Source organism: Fringilla coelebs, assembly GCF_963513975.1.
Source record: "Fringilla coelebs genome assembly, chromosome: 4".
Taxonomy (NCBI): Eukaryota; Metazoa; Chordata; class Aves; order Passeriformes; family Fringillidae; genus Fringilla; species Fringilla coelebs.
This window is the reverse complement of record NC_140032.1, coordinates 53,947,240-53,969,889: the sequence shown is the minus strand read 5'-3', so window position 1 is coordinate 53,969,889 and position 22,650 is coordinate 53,947,240. Positions and strand designations below refer to the sequence as shown.

The 22,650-nt window shown below is 43.9% G+C and overlaps 3 protein-coding genes across 3 annotated transcripts; 1 reads left to right on the top strand and 2 right to left on the bottom strand.

Annotated features, from left to right (window-relative positions):
- The first annotated feature begins 1,014 nt into the window (after nucleotides 1–1,014).
- Nucleotides 1,015–21,768, top strand: LOC311152564 (E3 ISG15--protein ligase HERC5-like). The gene is made up of 23 exons (XM_084203773.1): nucleotides 1,015–1,121; nucleotides 2,000–2,132; nucleotides 2,809–2,885; nucleotides 3,424–3,645; nucleotides 4,378–4,469; nucleotides 5,072–5,202; nucleotides 5,991–6,139; nucleotides 6,448–6,527; nucleotides 6,839–6,927; nucleotides 7,984–8,043; nucleotides 8,574–8,676; nucleotides 8,833–9,016; nucleotides 9,332–9,513; nucleotides 10,599–10,694; nucleotides 11,846–11,947; nucleotides 12,037–12,156; nucleotides 15,424–15,564; nucleotides 15,658–15,830; nucleotides 16,864–16,918; nucleotides 17,770–17,846; nucleotides 18,850–19,033; nucleotides 19,399–19,498; nucleotides 20,159–21,768. Exons 1-23 carry the CDS (start codon nucleotides 1,073–1,075, stop codon nucleotides 20,371–20,373), a joined length of 2,814 nt encoding a protein of 937 aa, XP_084059899.1. The 5' UTR covers nucleotides 1,015–1,072; the 3' UTR covers nucleotides 20,374–21,768.
- On the bottom strand, nucleotides 13,541–14,202 carry PIGY (phosphatidylinositol glycan anchor biosynthesis class Y; the record flags this gene model as incomplete). Its single annotated transcript, XM_084203772.1, has 1 exon — nucleotides 13,541–14,202. The coding sequence occupies one exon, from the start codon at nucleotides 14,200–14,202 to the stop codon at nucleotides 13,972–13,974; it is 231 nt and encodes a 76-aa protein (XP_084059898.1). The 3' UTR covers nucleotides 13,541–13,971.
- Nucleotides 14,235–14,742, bottom strand: PYURF (PIGY upstream open reading frame; the record flags this gene model as incomplete). The annotated part of the gene is made up of 2 exons (XM_084203771.1): nucleotides 14,489–14,742; nucleotides 14,235–14,376 (listed from the first exon to the last, which is right to left on the bottom strand). The coding sequence occupies exons 1-2, from the start codon at nucleotides 14,722–14,724 to the stop codon at nucleotides 14,235–14,237; spliced, it is 378 nt and encodes a 125-aa protein (XP_084059897.1). The 5' UTR covers nucleotides 14,725–14,742.
- Nucleotides 21,769–22,650: the final 882 nt, after the last annotated feature.

Sequence of the window (22,650 nt, the reverse complement as noted above, 5' to 3'; positions counted from 1 at the left end):
GAGATAAGATCTGCAAAGTGCGTGTAGGGAAGTGGCTGGGAGAGATAAGGCTGGGTTGCTCCTCCCTGGGCAGCAGTTACTTACTGTATGCCCCAGCCTCACCTTCCACAGCTCCTCCTTTTTTCTTCACCTCAGGGACCTCCGGGTGCCTCTGTGCACCACAGGCTGCTCCATTTAAATATATTATGTTAGATGCTCCTGCTGTCTCAGCAATGAATTTTCCACTGAATTTCAGTGAACACCACTGTAAATATGTAGATTCATGTTGTCTTTCTTGGGACTTTTGTAGAGTGCCCTACCAAAATCTCTTCTTAGTATTCAGCAGCATAAAATTCTCATAAACAATTCAATTCTGCAATTGAATTTAATTCATCAGTGGCAACTATTATGATCACTATGATGAAAGTGATCTTACGTGTTTTGATCTGTTTCATCATTGACACGGGTATCCCTTATTTCATCACCAATATTGTCCTGCCTGCATCACTCCAGTGAGACAGTGTGGGAGGTGAGGCAGGCAGGGTGGTCTTTCTGGGACGGAGGAAGCTCACAGGGTCTTTGAAGGCGGGGGAGATTCAGCAGAGACTATAAGAGAATGGAAGCAGATGGCTTTTAGATGTTGGTGTATTTCCAAACCGAGCGTTTCACTTGCGGTTTGACTTCCCCAGCCAAGCAGCCCCTCTGGGTTTGCGTGGGCTCTTGTTGGGATACAGCTGAGCAGCAGAGTAGGTCTCTCGACTCTCCGCAGGATGGACACGGGCGGGTCACTCTCCGAAGTGAATAATAAAGTCAAAAAGCTCATTCTGCACATGGAAGACCCCGGCATCCCTCCACCCGCCTTCTGCTTTGCCCGAGCAGCAGGCTGAGGAGAGCCGGGAGCCCACCGGAGCCCAGTAGCCCACGCCTTTTCACCGCAGGAGTCAGAGTTTGCCAGCTCCGGGCTCGCAGGTATCGGGAATCCCTCCCGCTGCTCCTCCCGCTGCCGCAGCCCCTGATGAGTTTCGGTTTCCATTTCCCCGGCTCGGCGTTCCCGGCGCTGCCCGGGCACTCCCGAGCTGTCGGCTGGCGAGGGATGGCGGGGAGACGGCGGCGGCAGCGCGGCCGGGGGCGCGGCACGGGAGGTACGGACCGGCGGTCGGGAGGAGCCTGGCAGACCCCCGGGGGTGGGTCCGTGCAGGGGGAAGCGCTGGAAGTGCAACAATCTGCTGGGCGGCCCCTCGGGGACCGGCCGCGAGGGGCTTAAAGGTGTCCCAGTGCGCGGGACTGGAAGGAGGGAGAACGTGCAGGGGAATAGACAGGGGTTTTCCTCTCTAGTTCCATGTCTGATGGGCTGTGGGTGGGCGCCGAGTCTCCAGAGGTGTCAGGTAAATTAGGGCAGGTTTTGCTGATGAGCACCTTTCACTCTTGGACATCCTGGGTCTCAGACACTTGTGCTGGAGCAGAGCTACGTGCGAGTAACTGAGTGCCTGGTGCCTCTAGGTCGGGAGAGTACCTGCAGCCCCTCAGCTGTAGACGAGGAGGTACTTCTTCTGCTGTAAAGAGGCAATGAGTGAATTTTCTATCATTGCTTCTCCAGCACCTTGTAAAATGCTTGACTTGAAGGCATCCAATCCCCAAGGCTGTGACAAGTCTGGGGTGGCCAGATGCCTCAGGAAGTGCTTTGTCTCCGTCAGACACTCTCCACAGGTGTGCAAGAGCACCTGACTGTGCTTCTGCTGATGTTTCACTGGTTGTCTTGGGAGCTGGTGGCACAGCAGCCTAGGAGATGGAGAAGGGTCCTTTAGTGAGGAGTCATCCAGCATGAAACAAGCCAGAGGGTAGGACACTGAAACCCTAAGGGGCCTGAGAAAATAAGACACACATTTGTCTCACTTTCTCCTGAGAAGCAGAAGCTCTCGCTGAAAGCAGTAGCACGCTGAGATCTTGGGTAGGGGGCCGAGGTGGTTAAGGTGCCTGCTGCCATAGTGTGACCGTCTGTCTGTCTGTGTGTGTCCTGCAGAGAGCGCACAGTCACAGAGGAACGAGGAGGTGCGCTGCTCAAACCATGATGCAACACATAAGCTCATTCTCTCCCCCAACGGGAAGCTTTCTGAACACTGGGCTAAAGCTTCAGGAAACTGCCCCAATACAAGGTAAGAAGCTTTCACAGGGTGGAGATATGGATGGCAATGGTCAGAAAATGCAGCCTGCTTTTCCCCAGGGTAACGTCCAAGAGTTTGAGGTATGTTCCTGATGTAGAGAGAAAACTGGAACACATACCTTCTTAGTATTATTGCCCTTTTTAACCCAGCCAGAAGTGCATAGATTTTGAGGATGATACCAAGATCTGAGCTGCTTGGGATGCACATGCGACAGGTTTCTCTCAAACTTAGTAAGGGTCAGTAGAACATACCAGAGCAATGCATATACCTTGCATATCACCCATGGCTTGGGAAAACTGCAGGTGAAAGACACAAGCATGTCTGAACCTTACCACATTCTTCTGAAGCTGTCAGGGTAACCATCATCTACAAATGGCCCAGCAGCTTGCTGTGTGATATTCCTTGCCCAGGGCACGATAATAGAATCAGGCTGAGCACGGTTCTTTTCCAGCTTCTCATGGAGCAAACCAAAGTGAAGTCAGTTAGCTACATGAGGTCAGCATAAGAGAAGGGTGAATCATCTTACAGCTGAGCTGTATTTTTTCCCCGATATTTCCTGCTAAGAAATATTTCCTGCTAGGGCTTGGTGAGCAGATGATCTTTGTCCTTTACTTGTGTCACAGCACAGCATCTATTTATTTTGAATTTTGTTTCCTTATTATTGCAGGCTGGTGAAGGAACTGGAAAACCGAATTATTGTTCAAATAGCATGTGGGGACCAGCATGCCATGGCATTATCCAGAGGTAGCCTCTTTCAAGAACACTTTTCCTCCAAACAGGAGTCATGCTTGCTCTGAGAAAGCAGTTTGTGCTACTTGCAGTAGGTGGTGACACCACTATAGAGTAATGAGCAGTTGGGGACACAAAGTGCACTGGCTGTCAGTGCTGCTCCTTCCTCCCAGCACCCAGGGACCTGCATCTCTCTCTGTCTGTCTCCAGTTCCTGAGCACTGCCTCTCCACAAAGGTGTGTTGAGGAGAGCAGATGTGGCTGCTCCACTTTGCAGTCTCCAGAGCTGCTCAGTCTTAAGTTGCAACACCTTTCTGGTAGGGAACTTCTTGCAAGTACGACTTTAGGGACCTTTATTTTTGCCGTGCTGAGTCACATGGCAACATGGGACTGTCCCAAAGAGGTCAGAAGAAAACAAATTGGGCCACACATGATGTTCTTGCCTTGGAGCTAGGTGCCTGAAAACAACACTGAGTTTTGCTCCTACTCCCAAAATGCAATTACTCAAGGGAAGCAGTGAGGCTGAGCTGTTTTCTTTTGTTCTATGTGTGAAGGGGGTGAACTCTTCACCTGGGGCCAGAACACCCATGGACAGCTTGGAGTGGGGAGCCAAACCACGCTTACTCCCAAACCACAGCTGGTGGAAAGACTAAAGGGCATCCCACTTGCTCAAATTGCTGCTGGAGGAGCCCACAGCATGTGTGTGTCACTGTCTGGAGCTGTGTTCTCCTGGGGAAAGAACAGTTTTGGACAGCTGGGACTCGGAGACACGAAAGGTAAGGAAGGAGAGCACCAGGAGGGTGTTTCCCTGGTTAGTGAGCTCGCCAAATTGCTCCTCACTATTGTCAAACTCCTGTGGAGCAGTGGTGGGCAGTAGAGTCTTTTGAAGAAAGTATATCTGGAGATGTTCTTTGTTTCCTGACCAGGAAATTCATGCAGGAGTTATGTATTTAGTGGTTGTTTTTCTATAGACAACTTGGAATCATTTTGTGTGGCTAATTGGTAGTGTGGGCTCTTAAAACCTCTGAGGTCTTACACATCTATTTCCACTCCTGTCTCCTCTCCAGGAAGTCTTGCATGAAAGAAATTTATTTTATATTTTTTAATCCTTTTTAATTCTTTGTGAACACAAAGTGAGAGAAGAATTTAAATCACCTCTTCGCTTTAAATTTAGAATGCTAGAGAAGAGTTGCCCTAGACAGACAGAACATCTAATCTGAATGTGTCCACACCCTTGAGAATCAGATACTTTGAAGCCAAGTACCATTTGGCAAGCAGATATGGAAGTACTGCATTTTGTTTCAGACCAAAGTAAATGAAAATAAAGTAATATGAAAAACAAACATTATGAGAAAAAATATGTTATACTGGAGGGAAAATGACCCAAACCCAAGCTGTAATTACATTAATCGCTGTAAGAGAGGACTTAATCGTCCTGTGTTCTATTTTTTTCTGTATATGAGACCCTCCAGTACTCTTTCAATTTAGCTGTATTATCTTTTTTCCAGACAGGGACTGCCCAACATATGTTGGAGCTTTAGAGCACTGGAAGACTGTATTTATCTCTTGTGGGGCAGATCATACTGCAGTTCTCTCCAAGGTGAGTCTGAAGTGGAAAGTCAGCATCTGAGACCTCACCTTGTGAGAAAAGATACACTGCTAAAAGAGAGAGAGATGAAGGAAAGAGAAAGCATGGAGAAATTGGGATGGTAATGCCAGCTTCCACCTAAGCCTGAAGGTGATCCCCAAGGAATGTTATCTAAGCTATTGGGAAAACTGGTCTTTTCTCATATTCCTGTCACCTGCATGCAACCTTTGGCAGGGATATGGTGAATGGGAATCCTGAGGCAAAGAGGTGCAGTTTAACTCCCAGTACTTTATGAAATCTTTTTTTTATAGTACATTGGGGACTTCAGAAGATGTGAATGATATCTAATTCACTAGGGTTTACTCATACAAGTAAAATTCTTAAACAACAGGGAGTTATTCTCTAAAGTTAAATTGCTTTTCTCATGAGCTAAATGGTTTGGATTTTACAGTGCATGATCCGACTTGGTGCAAAGTGAACCCTCCTCATGTTTGAATCAGGGATGTTTTGAATCAAGTTCCACATAAAATGTGTTTTGCTGGCCCTCATTCTTGGTTGTGACCATTTGATTGTTGTTAATAATGCAGCGATCCTGTTTGTTTCTTCGTTTCAAGGAGGGGCTGGTGTGCACCTTTGGAGCAGGAGGGTCTGGCCAGCTGGGTCACAATTCCACCCAGAACGAACTCCTGCCTCGTGTGGTGGCTGAGCTGTGGGGAGCAAGGGTTTCACGCATTGACTGTGGCAGGTGGGATGTGCCAATGACTTGTCTTCTAAGGTCAATGCCTTTGGGGAATCACTGAAAAACAGCAGGGAAGGGGGTCACCAAGATGTTCAAATCCCTGTATCACAATAGGTCAGCTCTGTCAGAGTATCCATCCACTGTCCATGTATAAGCCACCATCCTGCCAGAGTCCCAGTGAGAGCAGCACCCTCCATCCCTGGTGAGCAGTGGGAGAGAGCTGCAAAAACCACCAGAGAAGCCCTTGGTCATTTTCTCTTTTAATAAACAATGTACTGGGTTTGTACTGGGTTCCAAAGGGCAAAGGACTGTCAAAAGCCTGCATCAGCAGAGTCACTGGATTCCCAACCAGACTGATAAACTGGTTGGTTCTTAATAAGAATTACAGAGCAGTGATAATTACCCAGTTTCACTTTGCCCTTCTGGAACTGGGCCAGAAGAAGTCTTCTGACAACTCACCTGGGCTTGGTATCAGGCTCAGCAGCACAGAAACTGCACATTTGAAAACAGAAGGGTGTGAAGCAAGCATGGTGTAACTATTTTTGTATGTGGAACTGAGGTAAATCACAAACATTAGAGGGTAGTATAGGAAATCTGAGTCCATGTGTGTCTTTATTGCTGAATGTTTATACAATGAAGAGTTGTAACACTGTGGTCAAAGGGATTCTTTATCTGGACTGTCAGGACTTTCGAAGACAAGCTTCAGGTGTACACTCTGAAAATGTATTTATAAATTTTATCCTGCTTTGCCCTGTGGTTTTCACTTATCATGACTTTTTTTTTGTCCTGAACAGAAAATACACCTTGGTCTATGTCCGTTCCTTGGACAAATTCTATTTCTTTGGTTCTGATGATGAAGGACAACTGGAAGATGAGAAGAAGCCAAAACAGTTGATACCACTTCCCATCAATCCACCAGTGAATACTGGAAAATCCTGGCAGAGTAATGACCATATGTATACAATTTGTATTTGTTTCTTCCATGGAGATGTTTACTTTCTTGATTTCATGTTTACACTGAAAGGCAAACATTATGTCTCATCCTTGCTTGGCCATCCCAACAAATTCTAACAGGCGTTATTCCATTTGCTGCTTAGTTATCATGGGTAATGGCATCATAGAATCAAACTTTCAACAGATAACTACTATCTGAAGGGGTTTTTTATTGTTCCACTTCTGTGCAGTTCAGTCTCTGAAGACAGCGACTGCCTCTTCAAATATTCCTACAGCAATCTTTTTGTTCTTTCACAGAAAAGGGTGAATCAGAAAAGGGATTTAAAATTCCTGCAGGACTACGCCAAAGTTTTGCCCGTTGCAAGGAGGGGAACAAGGTATGTGCACATTTGATCATAGCTTCTGATTTTACCACTGTCCACATTACTGCTGGAAACATTTAGATTTTCCAATGTGCTTGTAGCACTCAATTTTATATATGTCTATTGCAGATTTTTCTGTGCTTTACCTAGAGACTAACTTGTATTGCAGTTATATATGTTCTGTGGTTAATGCATCTGGATCATACTGAATGACCATTAATTTGTTCATACTTAGGCTGAAATCTTGTTAAGATTGGATTAAAAAAAAAAAAAAAGAATCCCATCTTAATTTAAATTTTGTCAATGTTTTCATGTATTTCACACAGAATTCATATTTGAATGGAATTGCCACTCTGGAGGATAAAGAAGTAGATGCATGGATTTCTAATTCTAAATGTTATAGGAGTATAAAAAGGTAAATCAGAAACTTGCTGTTTGGGTTTGTTTGTGGTTTTTACCCTGTTGCATGACTTTCTCTAAAAATTATTATTCTTTGGAGGCTATTGTAGGAACTGTTCAAGAATTTTTAGCCAAAGCACAATTTTGTACCTTGGCACAAAGTTCATGACAAGTTAAATCAGTGAAAGACCCTGCCTGCAGACCAAGGCCTTGTGCAAAAAGCCTGATTGAGTACCCAAACTGGAATGCTGCTCCAGCATTTAAAAATTAGTGGTCACTTCTTTAATTACCCATTTTCAAAAGCAATATGTATATACCACTGTGAGATGCCTTACACTTACAGTCTTACACAGGTTTTATATGGGAGGTTATTTTCTTTGGAAAAGTCTGGCTCCAGCTGCTGATTTTGAGCATTTCAAAAGCTTGGCTAACTTGGAATTAAATGTTTCCCTGACCACATTTAGAACCGTTTGGATCATGTGAAAAGTGCTGGTTGAGAGGGTGAAAGAGAGGGTTCTTTCCAGATCTCAGTAGGACGGGCCTGACAGCAAATTGTTTGATAAAATAGCTGCTTCAATAAGAACACATCCAGGAACACTGGGAGTTAGTAAGTCTGGTGACCCTTCAGGTTCTGGGACTCCAGCTTTTGTGCAGCAGTAAATTGATAACCTGATGGATTTTCCCTCCACCTGCTATAAAGATCCTGCCTGTGGAGGGGATTCTCCTCCCTCCCATGTTGCAGTGCCTTTTATTTTGCATAACAAACAAAAGTAGCTAATGTTCTGACCTGTGAGGAGAAGAATCTCCATGATAACACTCACCAGAATGGAGCACTGGCTGGCATGGGGCAGAACCTTGAGCAGGTTCTCCTGCAAGGCCCAGGAGAGCAGAGGTGGCTTGCCAAAGATCAGCAACTCCTTGAGTACAATGTCGTCTGCAACACTGAGAGGGAAGTGGTGCTAAGAAAAGTTTTGTGGGGTCAGGTGCAGACACCATTGTACACGTGTTTTGTTCTTTCAGAGTTAAGAACCTGAAGTTGAAAGGACTGACTTTTTGGTTTTTTTACTATCAGGAATATCAAACGGATCTTTTCATCTGAGGCTTGCATCAATGGAAGCTTCCTGGACAAAAGGTAGCATGCACTTAGACATAACAATATACTGAGTGCTTGCAAACTGACTAGAAAGTGTTCTTTTAGGTTACATATGTATAAAAGATTCATTTTATCTGAATTTGCAAGAAGCAAGTTTTTATTTTTCAAAGCTCGAGCTAATATTAAGATTTTTATAGCCCTGGTCCTACTGAAATGTGCTAGAGATACTCACATTCTAGAAAATTATCCTTTAGTGATATTTGGCAGATTATGATAATCCCCCCAGGCAATATTACAGCTCTCAAAGGATCCTTGATAGCTCCTTCTGGCACTGAAGTGGAAGTCATTTTAGGGTGAAATACAGGAGTCTACCATTAATAGTTCACAGCAACACAACACAGAAAGGACAGGGTGTTAATCAAGTCACAAAACAGTGGCTTGTGTTGTCTATCTTAGAATGCATGAAATTATACCCAGCTGGGGCTGAACTTTCCAAGTATTTTCTGATATTACAATGCTTCATTATTCAGTAGAAAAATTATTTAGTGTTCTTTTTTATGTTGTGATAGGGACAAACATTTCAAAACTTCCAAAGAAGTTTCAGGCGTAGACATGTCAGAAGTGAAACGTTTTTATGAGAAGATCAGTAAAAACCAAAGAGTCTACCAGGAGGTAAGGATTTGATATAAGGATGCTCACCTACACAGGTACTGGGGAGCTTTGGATTTGTGCATTAAACTTAAGAATTTCATGGCAACCTAATTACTTTGGCAAAACACAATTGCATTTTAACCCTTATCTCTTTTTATTTTTTTTTTCCCTCTGAAGGTGCAAATGCAGATTAGGAACTTACTGGAATCATTGTCTTCCTCTCCCATCTCACCAGAAAATTTTAGAGTCTACTTGATCTCGCCTTTCCTTCTGAGGGGGGAGGATGAAGGCTCTGCCCTTTGTCTGATTGCTTTGGCTGAAGCCATCATGAAGCTACAGCCAGAGAGCCTGCAAACCCTTGGTAGGGTTTTATAATGGTAGAACTGAATTATTTAGATGCTTGGTCATTTTCTGCTGCAGAACAAGTGTTATTATCACTGATGTAATGTGTTTCAGAGCTTGAAATAATTGCTCTTGACAGACACAGAAACATGGGAACTATGCAGCAAGGCACAAAAATTTAAAAAAATTCTGTCTGAGGTTTAATAGTTTTTGTAGTGCAAGCTTGAACTTTTTTTTGTCCAATTCATTTGATAAAAAGAGAAAAAGCAGCTTCATCCACAAATTGCAGCAATCTGTATGATACCTGTGACCTCACTAGCTGTTTTCTTTACAGAATGCCTATGGTCAAATCTAGAAACATCCTTTTTCAAGGAGCTGGTCATTCTGTATCAGAGGGCTTCCCAGAAAATTCTGTTCTCATTTGTCCAGGAGATCAAGGTCACGGGGCCAAACCGCCTCCTCAACCTGGACTCAGTTGAAACTGGGCCTCTGCAAATACTGCAGATGCTTTACCAGGTGAGAAGGTGCTTGGATCCCAATTAGACAGGGTGTCTCAATGTAGCCTAGAGTATTTTAATACTTCTCACTTGTTCAATTCTCTGGGTTTGACACTGCTTCAGGAATCTCTTTGGCTCTACACCAGCACAGTTTTGAAGAAGTCCTGCTCGAGCTGTGCCAAACTGACCCTCTGTAGAAATGAAGAGCTAAAGCATGTTGTAGCCATGGCAGGGGGAAGAATGCTTTCAGTGGTGTCAGGAGTGCATCCATTGATGCCTACACAGCTATGGATGTGGTGTCCTCTATGTAAATGGCCATTTCCCTTTCTGCTGGCAAGATCCCTCATCCCAGTAACTGCTCAGAGCATTTAAAAGACAACCTATCTCCTTGGCACATTGTGGCTGCCACAGAAATGCTCTGTGATGCTTTAAGAGCTTGTTAACCCGACAAATTCTCTGGGACAACAGCATTAGAACACCTTGAGCTGTACATGAAGAAGGGAAACAAAGGAAGCAATAACTGTGTTCTTCTGGACAGCCATACTTTGTCTCCACATTCCTGTGGAGATGTTCAAAGTTTATGAAAGTTAAGAGCTTGAGCACACAGTATAAATCAGAGACTTGTTAAAGACTTGAATATCCTTTTGGTTGAGAATGCAGAACTGGGCCTCAAAGTTTAGACTCTCAAATTTGTATTTATGCAGATAAATAAACTAAAAAATGCATCAGGTCCACTCCTCTGTATGTGAGTACATGATTTGGAGCTTTCAATGTTCACTGTCCCCCTGCAAGCATCTTTTCAAGGCAACAAGCAGGAACATGAATAGGGAACTGCAGAAACATGAAAGACACTCCGAGGGAAATACTTTTTCTGATGGAGTCCTGTTAAGGGATCTTAATAGATGAAAACTGCTGTCCTGCTAGTTTATACATGGCTTTCTAAGACTTCTCACTGTGGAGCACTGTGCTTCTTGAGCACTTTTATCCCATAACTTCTGTGCAGGGTCTCAGAACCCTTTCTGAAGAAAGCCCTGGCAGTCCTGTCCTGTCAGACAGATACAGCTTACTAGTTCTACTGCTGATGTATTGCATGTTTCAATGCAGGTGAACTCCAGAAGTGGTTTTGGAGTACATGAAAGCATCTTCCATGTACATGAAGTGAAAAAGATTATCAACATAAGTTCATTCTTCAATATAGTAGTAAGTATAAATCTTACCAGCAGTGCAAAACACTCTCTTTTCTTTTATTTAAATAGTTTATATAGGAAGTCAACTGTATAGAGTAACCCAGCATATCTCAAAGGCATTTTCCCTAGTCCTCCAAAGCTCTAAATTATGCAACCCCTTTACCATCCCAGCGTTCCAGCAACTACAACAGAGCTTTTCCTGAGATGATCCCTGGTTCTGAGAGTTGGAGATGCCCTCCAGCACCTTAAACAGCACTGTTTGCTTTGAACTAGTAATGACTGTGAAATAGAAGCATGAGGGGTGGTTGCTATTCTCTGTGTTACTTTGGATTTTATTATGTTTAATTAAGAGCAATATTTTGAGGTGTCTTTAAAGTTTTATTTAAAAATCCTATAGAGCATTTTAATGTACTTACATCTTAAAACAAAGCTGTGATAATAAAAAATAATCTGTGGCATTTCTTGACACAGACTGAAAATTAGCTACCAAATGCAGTCAGTGTCAGAGGAAGCAGTATGAAATGGAAACGTGCATAGTAGGGGTTTCCTCTGGCAAAAAAAAAAGTAAGCTTTCATGCAATTTGGCTGGAATTTGTAGGGCAACTGCCTAATTTGTGCATAAGCTTTTTTTTGCTGATGTACCAATTTTGTACCAATTAACCAAAGTGGAGGAGGAGGTTTGAGCAACAGCATAGAATCAAAAGCCAATTAGGACATTATCTGAAGTTGGTGCCTTATCACACTGGAGGTGTAACACTTTAATTTAGATTATTTTTAGACCAGTATCTATTCTTGGTATTACATATAATAAACCCAGCAGTTTAAAAAAAAAATATACCATAACTTGACTATCCAGGACATTTTGGTTTAGCTGAATTATGGAAGATGCTGTTAAAATCACTCCCTCTGTTTTATTCTTGAGGCACTACTATAGACAAGTGTCTGTCTGCACAGAGAAGTTAGATGCCTCTTTCTGCTTTTCACTCACAGGAGAGTGTAGGAGCTGTTTTTAGGATGTGAACCTCTGTTAGTGCAGTGCTCATGCACACAAGGGCTCATTTCTGAGACACGGAAGTTGGCCAGGGTAGAGACATGTCTGCAGACATGTCCCTGAACTCTGGTTTCACAAGGGAAAATCAGCATGTCTTTTCCTTGTCCTTTCAGATAGCCCTACAGAAGCTGAGCGAGTACCCATGCATCTTTGACAGGGAAAACAAGATACGCCTTCATATTACAGAATGCAGGGCTCTGGCCAAAGTCTTTCTTGTAAGTGCAACCAATTTTGTTACCAATCAGAAGAGATAAACACACTGCTAACAGACTATTACTTCAATCCTTGGAAACCCCTTATCCAGATACCCTTTATAGGGACCCCTGAGCCATGGGATTTCTGTGTCAGAAGACAATGCCTTCTTCAAGACATTTGGCAAAATTTAAAGTCCGCCTCAAAGGAAGATTTCAGGAAGATGTTAAAGGTAAGATACTGAATTGTATCACTTGTTAGCTCTAAGTATCTTGCTGCAGTGCTGCTTGATTTTCAGTGTTACTGTATGATTGGTACAAGAGTTTCAGTATCTTCTAAGCACAGAGCAAAAGAACTGCTCCTCAAACTATTATAAAGCATGTTCCATAGATGGGGTAGAGTAAATGTGGAGGCAGTATTTTACATCCTTATTCCAGGCAGCTTTGTTGGCATAAGTTAAATGCAAGTGGCAGTGCTATTTACTGTGAGGTTGGGGTAACAGAATAGAATTGCTCAGTTGTCAAAGTCCAGTACTGCTGCTGCTAGACTGACTTTTGAGACTTTCTACTAGTACATTAAAACCCCAGCGTTTGGGAAATCAGCCTGAGGGCTCAGCAAGCAGCACAGCCACAGAATTACATTTCTCTCATGGAGATGCTGTCTGAAGGGAAAGGAAGGCTGGTGCTGGCCAGAGACATGAGCATGATTACAACGCTGCTGTCTCCACGTGCCTTTAATCCGTGGCTGCCACACGGATGCGAAGGCTGCGGCAGTGGTGTTTCCCGCAGGAATGGCGATGCTGGCCCTGCCCTGCAGAAGCCATTAGCTGGCTGACTGGGAACAGGACACTGCCCAGAGCAGAGCTCAGCCCAGGGACCACGTGCCCCACCTGTCACTAACACAAAGTCTGGCACCACGCCTGTGCCACAGGAACCATGGACCCTGGTGCCCTGGTGCTTTCCAAGTGAGCTTTCCTGCCAGCCAGAGCTGTCAAAGCTTTTCTTTCCCAATTACTTAAGAGAAATTCACAGTGGCTCCCAGAGCTACCTTTCCTTCCTGGTTCCTCACTACACCAGCTGAGAGAGGCGATTATTTACAGAGGCAGTGAGGGTGTGCTCTGAACTGTCCTCTAGACTTCAAGTCCCCACCTAGTGTACAAGCTCTGACAAACAGCTGCCCTTAGCTGAAGTCAGCCTCTGGGGACACCTTGTGAGCACTGCCTTTCACACTGTGCATCACAATATTATTTACCCAGCAGCAGCCTGAAAAATATAACTGCACTGTTAGTATCCCACAGCACTTACAGCATTTACAACTTGGTGCTTCATTTCTGCGTTTTTCAGCAGGTAAAGGACATGAAGGTGCTTTGTGTTGCAGATACAAACTACCTAAAAGCAAAACATAAAAAAGAAACCTTCACTGTAGCATTGACCTGCCCCCTTCATAGCTGTGTCCTGTTAGAAAGTTTTTGAGACAATACTGAGAACTTGGCATGTGGCACTCTCATCATGGCCCTAGAAAGAAAAGATCTGCAGGTACTGCACATACAGACATGGGTATAATCCAAGAAAGAAATGTCTTAATTTGACTCATCTCAAGTTTTGTTATTAAACACCAGCCTGATTTATTTTAATTTTTGCTCTTCCGACAGTGACACAAACATATTTCAGTACGCACATCTGGTTAAAAACCCCCAAAGTTCTCAAAGAGAGATTCATATCATTGCATGTTTTAATTTTAATTTAGTTTCTTCAGTCAGGGCACTTCCTCATGAAAACTAAGGTTCTAATTAGTGCCACTACAAATGCACAGCACTCTTGAAAGGATAAAACAAAGGGAATTAATGCTTCTTATTACTCCTACTCTTCATCTGCATTAGCAGTAGTTAACAATGGGCTGCTGCTTCATACAGTTCCAGATCCTAGCAGGAAAATTATGTCAGTCACTAGTGCCAGAAGGAAACTCTCTCAAATGAACCACAATACTCGATGAGAATAAACAAATTATGTTGCTTTAGAGAAGCCCAGGGGTTAGCAAGGGCACTGCACTAGTTGTGCCTAAAAAGCTTAATCCCCATCCAGGTCCACAGGTGAAAGAACACATAAACTGGTACTGTAACGGGAAGGAGGAGGCTGTAGAAACACAGGCTGGTTGTGCTGGTGCAGCCCTGGGGGAAGTTTTCGTCTACGCTGGCCGAGTAGAACAGGCCTGCCAGGGACAGGAGGGGAACGAGCACAGTCAGCGTGGGCAGCGAGGGCAGCAGCCCTGCTCCGGCCATCAGGCCCCGCTACCGCCGGGCCCGGCGGCTCCTCACGGCTGCTCCGAGCCCTCGGCCGGCGGCTTCTTGTGCGTCCTCCTGGCAGCCTCCGGAACCATGTTCGGGATGCCGTCGATAATGGGGTACGCGATGCCCAGCTCCTCGTTAATGAGCTCGTTCGTAGCTTCTTCGTACCTGGTCAGCCAAGTCGGGGAGGGGGAAGAAACATCCAAGCGCAAACATGAGGAGCAGGGACTAACCTGGCTTTGCCCGGGGCTCGGGCGCAGCTCCCCCGGCCCATCCTCACCTCAGCGGCCGCTTGGAGAGCGGGCACACCAGGAAGCGCAGCAATGATGGCTCCAGGGGCTGCGGCCGCGCTGAGCCGGAGCCCGAGTCTGAGCCGGAGCCCGAATCTGAACCGGAGCCCGAGCCCGAGCTTTGTTCCTGCTCCTGCTGCCGATGGCAGTGCCGGCGGTGCCCGGGGCCTCCCGGGGCCGCCCGCCACAGCCGCAGCGGCAGCAGCAGGGCCGGGCCGCGCAGCATGGCCGCCGCTTCCGCCGCCCACGGCCCGCCCCGAGCGGCGCCCGGCCCGCTGCCCGCCCCCTCAGCGGGGCTCCGGGCCTGTTTCGGCGTGTCGAATAGATCGAGGTGAAGTCAGGATGGTTTCCGGTGCAAGGTCTTTGTACTCTTTCAAGCTTAATCAGGAAGGAAGGATAACTAGTCAGTGGAACAGGCAGCAGCCAGCATTCCCTAGCCAAGGACATCCGGGAATGAAAAGCATTAAGGATGCAGTAAATCAAGGTGTTGATGTATGTCTGTATATACATTGCTAACTTGACAAAATACTCAAGGTCCACGTAGCCTGTAGCTGAAGTGTGTTCATTATGAGAGTTAAAATCGTGCCCACAGGGCAAAGAGACCCCTGCCCAGGTGAAGACCCTTCCCCTGAGGGTGTGTGGAAGTTAGCTGGGGTTATGTAACGTGTTTGGAAATTACTAACCAAGCATATCAGACTTGAGCAGTTACTAACTCTGAATTTCTGTGTACAAGTAATGGCTCAAAAAGTCTGGTGGGGTGTGCTTGATTTGTGCTTGATTACCACCGAGTACCCAGGTTGGCACAACTGTGATATAAATAATCAGCGTCTCTGTGTTGGGTGTGTAATTATTGGCTCGTGTCACACCATGTAAGGATTTTGTGAGCAACAGGGGTGTCTATCTACGCCTGTCTCTGGCCTTGCAGGTGTCTTTTGTGGGTGAGCCGGGGGTGGATGAAGGTGCAGTGTCCCAGGAGCTCTTCAGCATTGCGGCCAGGACCCTCTGTCAGCCCAGCACCATCACCTTCTGCCACTCCCCCTCCGGCCTCGTGTGGTTCCCCAGACAGGTAAGGCAGCCCTGCGGGGGTGGATGGGGGCCCCACCCATGGGAAAAGGCAGTCATGGCTTGTTCCTAACCAGGTGTGCTTGTTCCTAACCAGGCCCCGAGCTGTGAGGATGAGGACATCTTCCTCTTGATTGGAACACTGTGTGGAATGGCCCTGTTTAACCGGCGCACGGTGCCCTTCCCCTTCCCCAGGGCTCTCTACAAAAAGCTACTGGGCCTGGCACCCACCCTAGAGGACCTTGAGGATCTGCTGCCAACCATGGGCCGGTATGAGCCAGGCATGGCCCAAGCTTTGGCTGGGTCCCTTGCCTTGACCATGCACTGGGAGATCCCAGAGGCTGAATTTGGGGCACCCATGGCATCTACATTCACCTTTGTGAAGCTGCTAGAAGCCATGGAGTTGCAAGGAGATCTTTGTCCAGGGCATGGATATTGCTCTCAGAGGCTTGCATTGCCAAAACAAAATGCCAAGCCTTATGACTTAGAAGGTGTCAGATGTCTGCTCCACTAGAGCTTAAGTCCACACTGTGAATATATAAGTGTTCAAAACTCTTTGGGCTGTAGTTTAGCCTTGAAAGAACTAATGACTCAATTATTAATATTGGGGTTTTTTTTCTGATTTACTAATTATCAATTTCCACAATATAGCCTTGCACAAGTACAGTATTACAAAATGCTGCCAATTCTGAGAACCCCTGTACAGTTTCCATGCACTGGGAGAGGAGATATCAGGCAGACATTAGAGGGAGAGGTGCTGCTGCCACCAGCATAATGCTTCTAGGCCCCTGAAGCCCAGTCTTCCAGACAAATGATATAAACAACCAAGAAGATGAGAATCCCATCCCATGTGCCAGTGACTGTGTTGAGGTGTTAAATTCACTGAGGTTCCTCAGTGAATTGGAACACAAGGTTGCCAGCAATACTTGGAAAGGTGCTGCACCCCAAACCAATTCTCCCAGATCATCTCTCGGTTCCACACTTAATTCCTCACTAGGTAATGTCTGGAAGCAAGACTGTGGTCCCAAACCCAGTTGTCACTGAACTTGGTGTAAAATTGTCCACACCGGACATGGGGATGGACTTGCCTGGAAACTTTTTTTACTGGAGGCATTTGTGCTCAGCTTATGTCAGCAGCATGATGAAATTTCAGTGCCAAATATCATGTTTCTGTGTGAGCGTAGGTGTTGTGTACACGTATGCATTTAAATGCTGCTTGTCAAAGAATGCTTTTTAGCAGAATTTGCAAGTGCACTAAATGGTCACATTTCTTCTCTCTTTAATCCCTTTTGTGTTTGGAAAGGAATCTTCGGAAAATTTTGAATGACGAAAGTGATAGCTTGGACTGGGACTTCACGGTAAGAGATCCCATAAAGGTACTGTCTTGGTTTGGAAAGACAGGTGTCTACCAGGGAAGGCAGGAGCCTCCCCTGAAATGGAGAATGTAAACCCTCCCCACCCCTCTGAATTGCTATAAATTTTAAATTAAGGGTGTCTCAGGCAAAAAAATACAGGAGCAGAAAATAACAGTTCTTTAATAGGGAAGAAAATAAAAGGATAAAATAAACTATGCAGTCAACTAAAACAACACTGATAGAGTCAGAACACAACCTGACAGCCTGTTGGTCAGGGTGTTGGTAGCAGTCCAGTTGGAAAAGTGGCTGCAGTCCTCCTGGAGTGTCAGGTGTGGCTCTGCTGGAGCAGGGATCCTGTAAAAAAAGGGTGTGGTCTTCCTCTGAGGATCCAGTGGAAGAGGCAGCTGCTGCTCCTCTGGGAAATGCAGTGGAGAAGCTGTGTTGATATTCCAGAATCTCCAGATTATATCTGGGTAGGAATGCTTGGCTCCTCCCTCTGGGCAGAGCATCTCCCAATGGGATGCTACAGTTCTTATCAGTCATGTAGTGACATTCAGTAGCCTGTTATCAGCAGGTGTCCCCTTCGAGGGAGGAGTGATTGTGGAAGAGATAAGGAAAACTGCCCACTTGACAAAAGACAACTGCCATACAGATGGTAATAGAATACATCTTGCCTTGCAATCTGGGACAGGTACTTGGGCAAGACACTGTCCCAGTGCAAATGACAAAACTTGTCTGTAAACTCAAACTAGTGAGAGTGCCATGTCTGGCCCTTCAGGAGGAATGAGAGATGTAGCCCATATATACCTGTCACATATAGATATAGCAGCCAATATTTTAATTTATTTGCATAGATAATGGAAGAAGATTCCACGGATGTTATTGAACTTAAAGAAAACGGTGCCAACATTCCTGTCACTAAGGATAACAGGTCGGTTTTATTTTTGTATTTCTTAATCCTGTTGTCTTGTTACAAATGTGTGAAATAACATGGCTGTTATGCTGTTAGAAAATACTGACTTCTGTATTGTGCCATTGATCTTGGTCCCATAGGTTGTCCACTTTCAGCTCCTACTGTACTCATTGCACACATGCTAAACACTAGCAGTTTTTGCAAGCAGTGGATAACATGGGGATCCTTGGATATCCTGGTATCTGCATATACAGATACCTGGCATTAACAGGAAATTCCTAACAAATGTAAAAATAAACTGGAAGCGTATTTTCAGGCAAAACCAGATGATTTTTCTGTGAAACCCAGCTATAGGTATACCTCTTTAAGAGTTTTTTAAGAGCAAAATGTTTCCTGCTTACTTACCTATATGGAATGTATCTTGTACATAAAGGAGAAGGAGCAATCTACCAATAAGGCTTTGTGTCAATATTAATCTCTGCACAGAGGACAGAGAGAAATTTTGTGTCCTGAATTATGCAGATGACCTGAGGACCCATAGGGATCCATGAAAGGGCTGTTTAAGACGCTTGAAGTAGAGCATTTACATTGAGTTGATTGTACAGTACAATGTCACTACACAAATCCCCATCTGAAGTAGAGAGAAGAGTAAAACTATTGATTAACAGCTGTGCAAATATTTATTTCAATTTCAGAGAAATTCTTGGGCATTCAGTGGGAGTTAGGTCTGCTAGGTTCCATCTTTTATAATAATCAGGTGTCTGACAGGATTTCACTGGAGCATTCACATAAAGTACAAGGAGTGCTACCAAAATGAATCCATTCTGGCCAGCATTCTCTTTTATTTGTGAAGATGTTCCCAGCTTATTCAGTGAATAACTAATTGCCAGTGACAACTAGTCTCAGTGAAGACTGAGTCTGTACACCACAGCAGGTCATATGGAATAAAGGAATAAATAAAATTCTCTATAATTCTCCTTTTAGAAAAGCACCACCAATGCTTGTTTGGTATCTGTTGCAGGAAGGAGTATGTTGATTTGGTAGTGAATTATAAGTTAAATAAATCAGTACAGAAGCCATTTGAGGATTTTATGCAAGGGTTCTTAAGAGGTTGCCCAGCTAGAAATTGGAAGATGTTTTCCCCTGAAGAGCTGCAGGTTCTTCTCCAGGGACACCCAACATTTGACTGGCATCTGCTGGAAAAGGTACTGTATACAAGCACAGTGTCCTGCCCTGTCTGCTAAGCATAAACTACTTCTGACCTGTTCTTTCACTGAGTGCATAACACACGGACAGAAGCTCCAAGAACTTTCTCCTTTTTTGCTTTGTGTCAATGTTCTGTCTCTAATCTACGTCAGCCACAAGAGTAAAGGGGAATAGGTATCAGGCCATAACTCAGGGATTGTTATATGAATCTTTGAAAAACAAATGAACAAGCAGATTCCAGAGGTTAAGGGGATTTGAATATCTATGAACAGGATTATAAAATTTATCAGATAAAATGATGCTTTAAATATAAATGGAAATATTGAGGATTGACTGGTCTGTTTTATTTTTGTCTCTTTGACAGAATGTGAAATACGTACAGTATACAGAGTCAGATCAGACCATCAGGAATTTTTGGACTGTGTTTCATGAGCTACCAGAAGAAAAAAAGAAAATGTTTCTTGGTAATTTATCAGGCATTTAAAACTTTGCATAGCCCTTTTCTTTCCCCCACAACACACATACTATATACTATACTATACTATACTATACTATACTATACTATACTATACTATACTATAGTTCCAAACTGTAGCTTTTCAGTGTGTTTGCCCCTGTTGCTGCTGCTGCCACATTTTCTAGGGAAAACCACAAAAAAATGACACAAGGAACTCCTTGTGCACAGGGACAGCTCTGACCCTCCTCACATCTCCTGAGGTTTGCCTGAGTGCACTTTGAAGCTTGCAGTTACTTTATGCCTTATTTTTGTCATTGTTGTTGGTCAGAGGCTGCAGTTTGTGAGAGTACACTGTGTTGATGTAAGCAGTTTACCTTTTTCAAAGGGTTGCAGCAGCTAGGTCATCCTTTTTAAAGGTAGAAGGTCAGACCTAGCCTGGCTTTTCTCATCCACACAGTCTATAATAGAAAGTAGAAGAGGGCTTATAACTACTGTGAATCAGTAAGAGACTTTAATCTGTATTCAGGTGCAAATTCAACAAAGCATAATACTTAGCTTAGGAAAATATCTTTATGTTTACACTAATTTCCCTTCATGATTTTCATTAACATTAATTATTTTAATGATTTTCAGCTGACTTTTTTTTTTCTTTTTTTCATTCCTTCAGTTTTTTTGTCAGGATCTGATCGAATCTCTGGCTATAGACTGGAACCTTTTAGATTTTCCATTGCAGATCCTAAAAAAGAAAATCCGGATGAGAGCTCTCTCTATGTCAGTACTTGCCACCTGATTTTGTTCCTCCCCAGATATAGAAGTAAAATAATACTCAAAAGGAAGTTGCTTTATGCCATAGAGCATAATGAAGGTTTTGGCCGTGAGTAACTCTGGGATAGAAGCATTTAAAAGCAAAAATAAGAGTATGAGTCTTTGTTCACTTGCCATATTTTCTCTTAATAACTCAAATGTATTGGTTTCTACCCTGCCTTATTTTTACTGCACTTTATAAACATGTGATTGTGTGTATTTGCTGAGATTTTAGATTGCTTATAAAATTGAGCTTCGACCAGATATTTTGTAGTTAGATTTTAAAGTTATGAAAGAAGAATCCTGTTTGGCGCACTTCAGAGAAGCAGGCTGATAACCAAGCATATTTACATATATGTGCAGGCAGGGTCTGCACTGTTCTGGTTGTGTAAGGACAGTGAGCTCTCAACAGCAGGGATTCTGTGATTTGTACATTTATGCATTAGCAAGCACACAAGCAGGATTTGCTAAGCAGTTGCCCTTGCAAAGCAAAGCTGGGGTAAGGTTTTCATCTGTGTTACTTAAGGGTTCTCATGGGAGCAACTAACACATTTAATGAGATTGTGAATTGAAGAAGCAGTCTGTGCTCACCTGGATATGGTCTATGATTTGAGAGAAATTCATAGGAGGATTTGATCATTCCTAAACTTTTTCAAAAGCTGTATTAATGAATTATAATAATACAATTTTTTGTTATTTAGTGTGATAATTGAGATATTTGTCATGTTTCTTTATAACTTCTAAGGAGATGTTTCACAATTAAATAATAAAATCTTTGGCTTGCAGAACAGCACTGTCTACAGAGCCCTGTGGACATGAGGCTGGCAGGGCTTCAGGAATCTCATTGTCAAAACAGTGCAGAGCACTGGCAGGATATTAACCATGTCAGGCAGGATGTGTGTTTACTGTGTATTTTGCTATGTGCAAAGAGGGAGAGAAACAACAGCCATTATTTTTCAGCAGTCTTCTCTTTGGTGCATTAAATGTGTCAGGGAACATCCATATGTAAAGAAGACTTCCACTGTCCTAAATTAAATGATGATGAATTAAATTTTCACCTCTGTAGCTGTGTTCTTCCTTCCTTATGCATCTGCCTACGTAGATGAGCATAGCAGGCAGTGTGTCTGTGTGCTCTGTCCTCCTTGGAATGGGGGGGCCTTTCACAAGTGGAGTCAAAGGCTGATGTTAGCTTGTTTCAAAGAGATGCATTGTATATGCTGAACAAGTCAGTCTTTCCTGTGTGATGCAGAATGACATTGTTACCTACTTAAAAAAAAAAAAAAAAAAGGCAAGTTTCCTTTTAAGTTACAGTATAGTAATCAGTAAAAAAAAAAAAAAAAATTCAAGCACTCACCACAAGCACTAGGGCAGTACAGGAAAGCAGATGGCATGAGAGTGTTGATGGGAAGAGGGGAAATAGGACTTCAGAGGACAGCAACTCCCAGCAGAGGGGAGCGAGGGGACATGGCCTGCTCAGACCTAACCCCTGTCCCCCTCACCCCCCTGGAACAAACAGGATGTCCCAGGGCTGCTTGCTTACGTCCTCTGAGGAAGGCACCACTCTGGTGTGTTTTTGTGGAAAGAGGGAACTGGCAGAAACCCAAGGTGTTGCCTGCATCTCATGTCCAGATGATGCTGCCACAACACCTCAGATTTCTGTTTTGGCAGCTTAGCCTGCTGTTCTTCATCAGCCTGCTCCTGGCTGTTGTTTCCCTTTTTATGGTTTTCTAAGCATTAGAGTGATCTTCTGTGCTGTGCAAGTGCACAAAAGATGTATTCTCTTTGGAATTCAAAATAACCCATTAGAGATTAAATGATAATAGGTTTATTTAGAGCCTGGAGGTATTTCCTTCTCATCATGTATGATGCAACATCACATGGGAGATTAAAGCCCAGAGTCACTTTCAAGGCTATTTATAAGCTGTCCTTAAATAATCTCTGCTTTTATATATATGTGTGTATATATATATACACACACATTACATAAAGACTTTCAGAGTAGTGCACTCCTCTCTCTGATTTTCTGAAATTAATTTGGACACTGGATTGTGTCTACATTTTCTCAGGAAGTGCCTGTTATACAATATGCAGGAGAATATAAGATGAGTAAGCATCACATTCAGCTGTGAGTTCAAAAGTATATTGAACCTGCAGCAGCATTTTTTTAGGCCACTCATCTGAGCTGAGCATCACCTGTAGTAGACAAGTGCAAGAACAGCCTTGAAAGTTCTCCAGGAAAATTCTCCAGGAAGCTGAAATGTAACCAATTAAAAATTGGTTTCAGCAAGACTCCTGGCTCCCTCAGACAAATTCCAGGCTTTTCTCTGTCATTTTCTTTTTTTTTGTTTGTTTGTT

Excerpts from the sequence above, each read along its gene's own strand:
- LOC311152564 (XM_084203773.1), top strand. The coding sequence starts at position 1,073 with ATGGCGGGGAGACGGCGGCGGCAGCGCGGCCGGGGGCGCGGCACGGGA. Across the intron at positions 6,928-7,983 it reads TGTTATAGGAGTATAAAAAG|GAATATCAAACGGATCTTTT; the intron begins GTAAATCAGAAA and ends TTTTACTATCAG. Across the intron at positions 19,034-19,398 it reads ACTGGCATCTGCTGGAAAAG|AATGTGAAATACGTACAGTA; the intron begins GTACTGTATACA and ends TCTCTTTGACAG.